Source organism: Schistocerca piceifrons, chromosome 2 (assembly GCF_021461385.2).
Source record: "Schistocerca piceifrons isolate TAMUIC-IGC-003096 chromosome 2, iqSchPice1.1, whole genome shotgun sequence".
NCBI lineage: Eukaryota > Metazoa > Arthropoda > Insecta > Orthoptera > Acrididae > Schistocerca > Schistocerca piceifrons.
The window spans coordinates 253,233,804-253,245,949 of record NC_060139.1 but is presented as its reverse complement, the minus strand read 5'-3'; the positions used below and the strand labels follow the sequence as shown (position 1 = coordinate 253,245,949).

At 36.9% G+C, this 12,146-nt stretch overlaps 1 protein-coding gene across 1 annotated transcript in view; it reads right to left on the bottom strand.

Moving 5' to 3' along the window:
* The window catches only part of LOC124777657 (sialin-like), a 155,100-nt gene that overhangs the window by 23,072 nt on the left and 119,882 nt on the right, over positions 1–12,146 (bottom strand). The window contains exon 5 of the mRNA XM_047253139.1: positions 8,052–8,226. Coding sequence (XP_047109095.1) covers positions 8,052–8,226 — 175 coding nt within the window. The remainder of the gene's footprint in view (positions 1–8,051; positions 8,227–12,146) is intronic.

Here is a 12,146-nt window from a genome sequence, read left to right as displayed (position 1 = left end):
AGAAGGTGGTTTGGCACTGCTCCACAGTTTGCAGTGGTTGGGGAGACCATCCATGGCTGTCACACCTAACATGTTGCAGTGAGCTGCTGATGTTCATCTGCAAGGACAGATTAAAGGATGCCATTTGTGGAAGAGATTTTGCAGATGAGGAGGAGGTGATTCACACAGTGAAGCACTGGCTTTGTGACCAAGACAAGGATTGGTATCAAAAGAGTATATATGCAGTTCTTTCACTCTGGAGGAAGGCGAAATGGAGATTATGTGGAAAAATAGGATATGCAGATAAAACACCATTCTTTCATGTGTGTAATTCTCAATGCAGAATTCTTGAAGAACAAACATGTGGTGCATTATTTTCTGGGCAACCCTTGTACCCTATGATCACAGTATCAGTGAGTGTTGATCAGTCAGCTCTACAAATACCTGAGTGTAATAGTTTGTACATATATCAAATGGAATGATCACAAACTCAGTGATAGCTGAAACAGGTTCACTGCTCAGATACTGATTAAATATAATGTGTTTCTATAGAAATACCTTACAAATACTCATCTGGCCCATCTTACAATGTGGTTAAGTGTGTGTGTGACCCATACCAAATAGGACTAATGTGGGATATTGAATACAAGCACAGAAGGACAGCACAAATAGTCACATGTTTGTTTGATCCACAGCAGAGCATCGTGGGAAAGTAGAAAAACAGAACTTCAGGTGCTTGAGGACAGACATCAACTATTCCATGAAAGCTTGCTTACAAAGTTTTAAGAAGTGATAATAAGTTAGGAATTTATAAGTCTAGTGCAGCAGCCACTGTCTCAGTGGTGCAGGAGTTTCAAAGACTATATTAGACTAATTACAGAGCATATGAAGCCATTTGACCAGTCATTCTTTCATGTTCCATACAAATTGTAATTCGAAGAAACCATAATGTATGGTACACAGGGAGAGAAAGTGAGTTGGAAAATAAAAAAACTGAAATTCTTCAGGCAATGTCTGACAAAAGCTTCAGCTGTGCCCATACCCAAGATGGAAGAACTGATTGGTTTAGGAATGTTATGGGGTTGAGACATGAACATGTGGTATCACCATTTTTATTTATAATGGTGATGGATGAAATTGTGAAAGAGACAGAAGAATCTCATAAAGGAGGAGACACGAAAATACTGAATTTTGCCTATGCTATTGTGATGTGGGAAACAAACAGTAAGGATGTATATGAATAAATAGAAATCTTAGATTAAAACATCAAGATATATGGAATGAAATGTAATGTGGAAAAAAGCAAGACTATGTTGCCAACAAGAGGAGACAGAGAAGGCAAAGGACAAATTAATATTAAAGGGAAGGATACTGAAATTTTTTTATAACCTTAAATGTCTAGAAAGTCTGGTACAGAAGAATGGAGGTAGAAGTTAGCAAAAGGATACAATAGAGCAGCGCATTTTACCAGAGTGTGAGGGATTAGTCTTGGAATGAGGGGCACCAAGGTAGTCTAAAGAAGCACTCTACAAGATGTACTTTACACCCTTGCTGACATGCATCAGAGGCCTGCAAAATGACAAGAAGGAAAGAGAGAAAAATCCAAGACAGCAAAGCAAAATTCTTAAGAAGCATCACAGGGTAAACAAGGAGAGACAAAATGAGAAACGAAGATGTTAGGAACAAAACTGGAGTAGAAAATATGAATGAGGGAAATGAGAAGAACAGGTTAAAATGGTTTGAAGTTAGTTTCATGTTCCATTAATCATTTTAATGATAAATCACAAGATGCGGAACAAGTCATTTTACATTCACATCATAAATTAATCTGTAAATATGGCTGCATGCTGATCATTTCTATTTTATTTTATTTTTAAAAATACAGATGGTGAGTTAGCAATTGCTAACTACCAACTTTTACGCATTAAAATAACAGAAATTCTTCTACAGAGTAGAAGCAGTTTTTACTTTGCTGTCTGTGAGACATTTTATATCACTGGATAAGTGATCAAGAATTTTTCTTGCAGCACTGCGTGCCACTTTTTTGCTAAAGACAAGCTTCACATTATTGTTCCTTTTGAACTGTAGTGGATTATTTTCAACAAACTTCATGAGGGAATAAATATACTGTGAAGCAGTAGTCAGAATGTCCAACTCCTTAAACAGATGTCTACAAGATGATTGTGAGTGAGCACCACATATTATTCTTGCAGCACATTTTTTAAGCAATGAAAACTTCCTTTCTTAAAGTTGAGTTACCCCAGAACATTATTCCATACGACATTGTTGTTCTTGTGGTCTTCAGTCCTGAGACTGGTTTGATGCAGCTCTCCATGCTACTCTATCCTGTGCAAGCTTCTTCATCTCCCAGTACCTACTGCAACCTACATCCTTCTGAATCTGCTTAGTGTATTCATCTCTTGGTCTCCCTCTACGATTTTTACCCTCCACGCTGCCCTCCAATACTAAATTGGTGATCCCTTGATGCCTCAGAACATGTCCTACCAACCGATCCCTTCTTCTGGTCAAGTTGTGCCACAAACTTCTCTTCTCCCCAATCCTATTCAATACTTCCTCATTAGTTACGTGATCTACCCATCTAATCTTCAGCATTCTTCTGTAGCACCACATTTCAAAAGCTTCTATTCTCTTCTTGTCCAAACTATTTATCGTCCATGTTTCACTTCCATACATGGCTACACTCCATACAAATACTTTCAGAAATGACTTCCTGACACTTAAATCTATACTCGATGTTAACAAATTTCTCTTCTTCAGAAACGCTTTCCTTGCCATTGCCAGTCTACATTTTATATCCCCTCTACTTCGACCATCATCAGTTATTTTGCTCCCCAAATAGCAAAACTCCTTTACTACTTTAAGTGTCTCATTTCCTAATCTAATTCCCTCAGCATCACCCGACTTAATTCGACTACATTCCATTATCCTCATTTTGCTTTTGTTGATGTTCATGTTATATCCTCCTTTCAAGACACTGTCCATTCCATTCAACTGCTCTTCCAAGTCCTCTGCTGTCTCTGACAGAATTACAATGTCATCGGCGAACCTCAAAGTTTTTATTTCTTCTCCATGGATTTTAATACCTACTCCGAATTTTTCTTTTGTTTCCTTTACTGCTTGCTCAATATAGAGATTGAATAACATCGGGGAGAGGCTACAACCCTGTCTTACTCCCTTCCCAACCACTGCTTCCCTTTCATGTCCCTCGACTCTTATAACTGGCATCTGGTTTCTGTACAAACTGTAAATAGCCTTTCGCTCCCTGTATTTTACACCTGCCACCTTTAGAATTTGAGAGGAGTATTCCAGTCAACATTGTCAAAAGCTTTCTCTATGTCTACAAATGCTAAAAACGTAGGTTTGCCTTTCCTTAATCTTTCTTCTAAGCTAAGTCGTAAGGTCAGTATTGCCTCATGTGTTCCAGTATTTCTACGGAATCCAAACTGATCTTCCCCGAGGTCGGCTTCTACCAGTTTTTCCATTCGTCTGTAAAGAATTCGTGTTAGTATTTTGCAGCTGTGGCTTATTAAACTGATTGTTCGGTAATTTTCACATCTGTCAACACCTGCTTTCTTTGGGATTGGGATTATTATATTCTTCTTGAAGTCTGAGGGTATTTCACCTGTCTCATACATCTTGCTCACCAGATGGTAGACTTTTGTCAGGACTGGCTCTCCCAAGGCTGTCAGTAGTTCTAATGGAATGTTGTCTACTCCAGGGGCCTTGTTTCGACTCAGGTCTTTCAGTGCTCTGTTGAACTCTTCACGCAATATCGTATCTCCCATTTCATCTTCATCTACATCCTCTTCCATTTCCACAATATAGTCCTCAAGTACTTCGCCCTTGTATAGGCCCTCTATATACTCCTTCCACCCTTCTGCTTTCCCTTCTTTGCTTACAACTGGGTTTCCATCTGAGCTCTTGATATTCATACAAGTGGTTCTCTTTGCTCCAAAGGTCTCTTTAATTTTCCTGTAGGCAGTATCTGTCTTACCCCTGGTACCTATCTTACCTCTACATCCTTACATTTGTCCTCTAGCCATCCCTGCTTAGCCATTTTGGACTTCCTGTCGATCTCATTTTTGAGACGTTTGTATTCCTTTTTGCCTGCTTCACTTACTGCATTTTTATATTTTCTCCTTTCATCAATTAAATTCATCTTTTCTTCTGTTACCCAAGGTTTTCTACTAGCCCTCGTCTTTTTACCTATTTGATCCTCTGCTGCCTTCACTATTTCATCCCTCAAAGCTACCCATTCTTCTTCTACTGTATTTCTTTCCCCCATTCCTGTCAATTCTTCCCTTATGCTCTCCCTGAAACTCTGTACAACCTCTGGTTTAGTCAGTTTATCCAGGCCCCATCTCCTTAAATTCCTACCTTTTTGCAGTTTTTTCAGTTTTAATCTACAGGTCATTACCAATAGATTGTGGTCAGAGTCCACATCTGCCCCTGGAAATGTCTTACAATTTGAAACCTGGTTCCTAAATCTCTGTCTTACCATTATATAACCTATCTGATACGTTTTAGTATCTCCAGGGTTCTTCCATGTATACAACCTTCTTTCATGATTCTTAAACCAAGTGTTAGCTATGATTAAGTTGTGCTCTGTGCAAAATTCTACCAGGCGGCTTCTTCTTTCATTTCTTAGCCCCAATCCATATTCACCTACTACGTTTCCTTCTCTCCCTTTTCCTACTACCGAATTCCAGTCACCCATGACTATTAAATTTTCATCACCCTTCACTATCTGAATAATTTCTTTTATTTCATCATACATTTCTTCAATTTCTTTGTCATCTGCAGAGCTAGTTGGTATATAAACTTGTACTACTGTAGTAGGTGTGGACTTTGTATCTACCTTGGCCACAATAATGCGTTCACTATGCTGTTTGTAGTAGCTTACCCGCGTTCCTATTTTCCTATTCATTATTAAACCTACTCCTGCATGACCCCTATTTGATTTTGTGTTTATAACCCTGTAGTCACCTGACCAGAAGTCTTGTTCCTCCTGCCACCGAACTTCACTAATTCCCACTATATCTAACTTTAACCTAGCCATTTCCCTTTTTAAATTTTCGAACCTACCTGCCCGATTAAGGGATCTGACATTCCACGCTCCGATCCATAGAACGCCAGTTTTCTTCCTCCTGATAACGACATCCTCTTGAGTAGTCCCCGCCCAGGGATCCGAATGTGGGACTATTTTACCTCCGGAATATTTTACCCAAGAGGACGCCATCATCATTTAATCATACAGTAAAGCTGCATGCCCTCGGGAAAAATAACGGCCGTAGTTTCCCCTTGCTTTCAGCCGTTCGCAGTACCAGCACAGAAAGGCTGTTTTGGCTATTGTTACAAGGCCAGATCAGTCAATCATGCAGACTGTTGCCCTTGCAACTACTGAAAAGGCTGCTGCCCCTCTTCAGGAACCACATGTTATTGAATGAAAATATGCAAAATATGTCTACTTACTGATTTGTCTCTCCCCAAGATTTGCAATGATTCTAAGTGCAAATGTGCTGGAACTAAGTTGATTTAGGAATTCCAAAATGTGCTTTTCTTGGTTTAAATCCTCAGCAATAAAGACACCTAAAAGTTTTGAAGTTTCCATCCTATTTATTACTTCCTCCCCCTGTGTTACAGGTATCATTTGTGTACTACCTGCAGAGCTGAATATGTAGTGTCTTTTTGAAACTGAGGGTGAGACCATTCACAAAAAACCACTGATACTTTTAAGAACATTTTTTACCATTAGTCCCATTTCTGTATGTATGCTTGGATTGTTTATAATACTGGTGTTATCTGCATGAAGAACTAATTCTGCTCATTGTATATTAGACAGAAGATCATTTACATTTTTGAAGAACAATAGTGGATATAAGATTAAGCCTTAGGGAACCCCCTAAGTGATTTCTCCCCAGTCAGAATTACACCCCCAGATTATACTGACTGAGTTACTAGCTTTCTGCATTCTTTTGGGTGGATATGACATTATCCATCGATTGGCTATACCATTAATCTCATAAAACTTCAATTTACCTAGGAGAATACTGTGATTCACATAGTCAAATGCCTTAGACAGTTTGCAGAAAATAGGAACAGGCACTATTTTATTATTTAATGCTTGTAAAATTTGGTGACTAAATATATAAATGGCTTTCTCAGTAGAGCAACACTTCCAAAATGCTAACTGTGATTTGCTGATGATATCTAAGGTAGACTGGCAATGGCAAGGAAAGTGTTTCTGAAGAAGAAAAATTTGTTAACATCGAGTATAGATTTAAATGTCAGGAAGTTGTTTCTGAAAGTATTTGTATGGAGTGTAGCCATGTATGGAAGTGAAACGTGGACGAGAAATAGTTTGGACAAGAAGAGAATAGAAGCTTTCGAAATGTGGTGCTACAGAAGACTGCTGAAGATTAGATGGGTAGATCACATAACTAATGCGGAGGTATTGAATAGTATTGGGGAGAAGAAGAGATCGGTTGGTAGGACATGTTCTGAGGCATCAAGGGATCACCAATTTAGTATTGGAGAGCAGTGTGGAGGGTAAAAATCATAGAGGGAGACCAAGAGATGAATACACTAAGCAGATTCAGAAGGATGTAGGCTGCAGTAGGTACTGGGAGATGAAGAAGCTTGCACAGGATAGAGCAACATGGAGAGCTGCATCAAACCAGTCTCAGGACTGAAGACCACAACAACAACAACTAGGTGAAACACTATTCTAGAATACATCACCTTCTCAAACACTTTGTAAATTAAATGGAAGATAGAATACCACAAAGAATGATGGAGACCAAATTTGAGGGCAAGAGGGAGACCCAGAACAAGATGAATTGACTCAATAAACACCAGTTGATTAGTATGATCTATCATGCAAAATGATACATTGGAACATGAAACTATCTCTCTATAGCAGGAGTCATATCATTATGTACTCTTGAAAGCATGGTAATTGCAATCTCTTACATTAAAATATAAACAATAACTTATTATTAAATAAAGTATCCACTGCCAAAAACAAAACAAAATGTGTAGATTTTTTTAAAAGACAAATACTTAGTACTACTTAAGTGAAAGTAGCCACAGTAGGTGTCTTCCAAAAATTGAAATTTTCCTGTGATCAAAATAGAGTTAGTACTGAAAACTTGAAATCAGTTGTCTTTAATTTTTCCTCAGTTGTTTTCAGTTAGCAGAGGAATACATAATTTTGACTGTTACAATGCTTCCTTTCATGTTTTAGAGTCATGTTGAAATGTTGCTGTGTTTATCATAGGATGTATACGGACCATCCAAAAGTTCTGAGACTGGTTTTATTCCTGGCATCTGTAACGTCAGTATAGTAATTATAATGGCAGCTTGAATTAACAACTGTAAACAACAGATGTGCATTCAACCAGTCAGTTGTGAGAAGGCAGAGTTAAGTGGTATAAATGCAGCTGTATTGTATCGATGTTGTTTTGCCATGAATCACAATGATGCAATCAACTGAAGATCTGTCAATCAAGTGTTCAAGCCATTGTCAAGAGGAAAGTGGGCTGCAAAGTTTGTCCTACACACACTGACTCTCAAACAAAATGAATAATTCATGGATGCTTGCTGTGACTTTATTGAAGCAGAAAATGTAGACAATTCTTTTTGGGAAAGTATCATTACATATGACGAGACTTGGTATTATCAATACAAATCTATCAGAAAATGACAATGTGCTGGGTTGGTCTATGAAGGTTCACAAAGATGAAAGATAGTGTGAATGTGACATGCAAGTTAAACAATATCCCAAATGAGGTCTTTTCTGACACTTTCACATGATTTTATGTACATTTTGCACATTGTACTCAAGTGGGGGAAGACTGCATAGACCATATGAAGCACTGAAACCATTATCATAACTTTTCTTTATTTTTTACTAATCCAATCTCAAAACTTTCTGGACTGATGTGGTGTGTGTTAGCAATGTGTCACTGTTAATCTGACTTAATTTCTTCAGATAGTTCCCTGCAAACTCACACTTTCATTCTTAATTTGGAAATATGCAACATACATACCAAATATGTAGAACACAAAAGGCCAACTGAGTGAAGAAGCTATGATTCCAGATGCTGGCATTGCAATTACAGTACCAAATGAACAGCCAGACAAAGTAATTGTAATCAAACGAGAGCGTTCTTCAATTGGTGCCCAATACACCCACATTTCATTCATTGCTGGCATTACCATTCCCTGCACAGAAAATAATTTTTCAAAGTAATGTTTGTGAGAGTAGTTTTCCGAATAATACATGAAATATATACTATGTTCTGAAGAAGACTGAAATTTTGGTAGCTCAGCAGCTATTCTCAATTTTTATATGCCTGTCTACTTATCAACATTTTGATGGTAAGGTGAGTTGTAGAATGTTCTGTCATTATTTTTAAAAGTGAGCTATATTCATCCCAAGCTTTTGGGAACAAAACAGAGATTTAGTCTGAACCTACTAATAAAAGCTGTAAGTAAAACAGTCTATAATTTCTGTACCAGCCAATTGCACTTATTTATTCAAAAATTTAAAATGAAACAAAATGTTTTCTCATGATTCTATGTCTGTTTCATATTATCAGAATTATATTACAGTAGCTAAATGAAGTGATACTCTCTGTTACAGTGCATCTCAACAATAAGAAATCTCTCTCTAGAATTTAAGTGAAAAACAAAAATGGCAAATGCATGAAATATAGGAAATGCTCTGTGGTTTAGTTAAAAGTTTAAGGAGATTTGTTGTGAGAGTTTTTTTTATGAAAAAACTTGTTGGGTTCTACTTCCCACAAAGTTCCTTAATAGGAATACATTTAACATAAGTAGGATGTCTTAATTATACTTACTCTGCTTTGTTTTCAAGATGATCAAGCTTCTATACAAACCTCTCTGAAATTGTTAAAGTATAATTATCAAAGGTACTTTGATTAAGTTGTTACTTGGGAGTGTAGAGAAAGAGATATTACCAGGATAAAATATGTCACCAAATATTGTGAAGTGCTTCTGTCAAAGCCATTTAGTAAACACATTCAAAGAATTTCACTCTCCTGTAAGGTACCCAGTTTAATTACACAATTTTGTATGTAATTGCACAGCCACACCACAAAGGCATTTCTTACCCCATCAACTGTAGGAGCACATTTGTAAGCAGACCTGTCACATGCTATGCTGAAATTACTGTGGAACATTTAGCATAGGTATGACAACTCTTCAGCTATCTGCCCACATGAATGGCAAGTTCCAAATTGCAGCTAATTACAAACTTGGCTGCTCAGTTGCTAAACATGCTGCAGACTGATATGTAGCTGTCAAGTTAGGAGAGCTAGATAATGAGATACCTGTCACTGGATCCATATGAGACTAGGAGATAAAAACTCATCAATTTAACTATATCATACATATGTACAATTACTTGAATACTCGATTTCTCATATTTTTATGTTTACATGCATTTTATGTTCATGTTTCTTAATTTCACCTGTGTTAAAGGCTATTTAAGATTATTTTAAGTATAATGATGACTTGCAAATGGCAACATTCATTGTCTCATTCCAAAAACTAAATTATAAAAATGTAGAAATGAACATTTCCAGTGAACATATTGTAATTCAGTCTATTTATTCATTTTAATGTCAGACCACTTATTTAATACAACCTTTTGGTTAAAATCCGCATCACAGAACTATCTAGAGAATAATGTAAAATAAATGGCTGCTTATCCAATATGTAAATAAATATTGTAATTATGACTTTAAAAATATTTCTGCTCTCTGATGGGCAATTATTTAAAATTTTACATACTTCCCTTGTCATGATATGACGTGTTAAAATATTTTTTTTATTTTTATAGAACTGTTCTAGAACATATTTTACTATACACAGGAGGATATGTCAGAACACCCAACATTAGTGATTTCAAGAGCTGCTTCAGCTATGGGGCTCCCATCCAGAACCAGCTCCTTTAAAGGTCACACGTGCAAACTGACCCTCCATCATATCCTCTGTTCTCATAATGCACTTTGCCAAAAACTCTCTTAATCCGTTTTCCAATCCTTTGCTTTTATCCTTTCCTCTAGTAGTTTTATTCACGTGTAGATCTCGTTTACAAGGATATAGGACATCCTCCTGTACATCAATATCAAATCTAGACCTTGCATGGCATTTTTCCCCACATTTTTCTCTCACTACTGTCCCTACCTTTCTCTCTCTCTCTGTTTGTCTCTCAATATCTCTTTTTCTCCTTGTTATACACCATTGCTTCAGTTTTGTGACTTAGCTTGTTGAATCTTTCCTTCCACTGTCAATGAAAGACAGCTGTCTCTCTGTCTCCTATCCCATTACTTACTTACTTCCTCCCTAACGGGTATATCTTTTGCTTGTCCAGTCCACACTTCTTTTCTTCTCTTCTAACATCTGTCCACCTGCCCAACCACTCAAAAGCATTCATTGTCACCATGGCCATTGATGGCTGTTTTTGGAAGTCTTTGTGTGTATGAGCGGCTGCTGTTAAACTGAAAGAGGAGTAGGGACTTGAAAGATAGTGAAGTAACCTGTACCCTTATTGTTTATGAACAGTGCATCAGTTAACAACAGATGACTTGTTATTTATCCCCTTTTTGGTTTATAGTTCATTCTGATGCAAGTACTCTTTTGTATGAAATATATTACAGGCTTCTAAATAATAATTATGTGTGAAACAGAAACAACAGCTAAGTGTAGGTAACTCAAAGTATTATTTTATAAACTTTCTCCACCTTTTCGAAACTTCAGTGGCAAAATACAAAGCAGTATCACACCAGATTACATGAGTTGTTTAGGATTGATATGCTACTATGCAGAAGGACAGTACGATGGGTCAAAATGTTTCATGTTATGTGGGATAAGTCAGCTGATTTGGTCCATAGTGGAAACCAGTCTGGTGGACTGTCAGGTGATTATTTGTTTAAAATGAATTGTCCCATGAAATAAACTGACAAGAAAAAAGTAGTGGAATGGTGTACTCTCATCAGTGGCATCAATACACAGTAGTATTATTGGAAATGGACAAACATGTCATCAAGACATAAGTATTTATAACCTGTATTGTTACCAACACCCATGTGTGGGGATGAGTGTGGAAACCCACTTCACAGAGTCAGTCTAGTGAATGATGTCACCAAGGGTCAAAAAGTGACACATAAGGAAATGACTGTATGCCAAAATGAAACCATCAGCACAATACACTACCAGTTTTTACCGCAAAACTACCACCAAATCACAATTTTGGTACCTACCAACTATGTTCAATCTAATTTCTTTACAGCCATCATAAAAATTAAACACTGCATTAGATAACTAGAAATTATACTTCTGCCACTTAGTTTATGAGTACAGAGAAAGCACTGAGGAATCTATCTTTTATTTCTTTTCTTCTGTAAAGGATTTTAGTTAAAATAGCTTGTTTACTCTTTCTCTCTTTTTCTCATTTGTGTGTGTGTGTGTGTGTGTGTGTGTGTGTGCACCCACATGCATGTAACAAAGCACTCCATAGTGCCATGATTGTGTTTTGAACAGAACAAATGAAGTGTGCCACTAGAAAGCTTCTTAATGTAGATTTGAATATGTGATACTCATTATTCATATCTTTCTGTTCTGTTTGGAATCAGTTGGTGACAGCTGCCTTTTGATAGCAGACAGCAGCTCCAAACACTGTGTTATGGGTTAATTAATTGTGATCAGATGATGGTTAATAAAACTGAAACCAGTCATCAACAGAAGTAACAGAAGTTGCAATTTGTAATGTTACTATTTATTTCCAGTTAAGATAAATCTTGCATAATAGCATGTTCAGATCTTTATAACATGTAGGGAAATGTTATCCAAGGGCAAATTGTGTTTCTCTATAGTGCCCACTGAATGAATGTAGCAGATACTTTGGAATAATTAAGTCCATATTATAAACTACAAATCCCATACACACACAGACAGTCAAGTTTTAATTTACATGGTACTTAAAGAGTGGCCTACAAAAAGTTCGTGAGTTCATGAACTTATACAATTTACTCTGAATGCTGTTTGCTGGGCTAAGAATGTTCACTGTGAATACCAGAGTTGTCTCAAAATTATACCATCAAATATATTATCTTGGA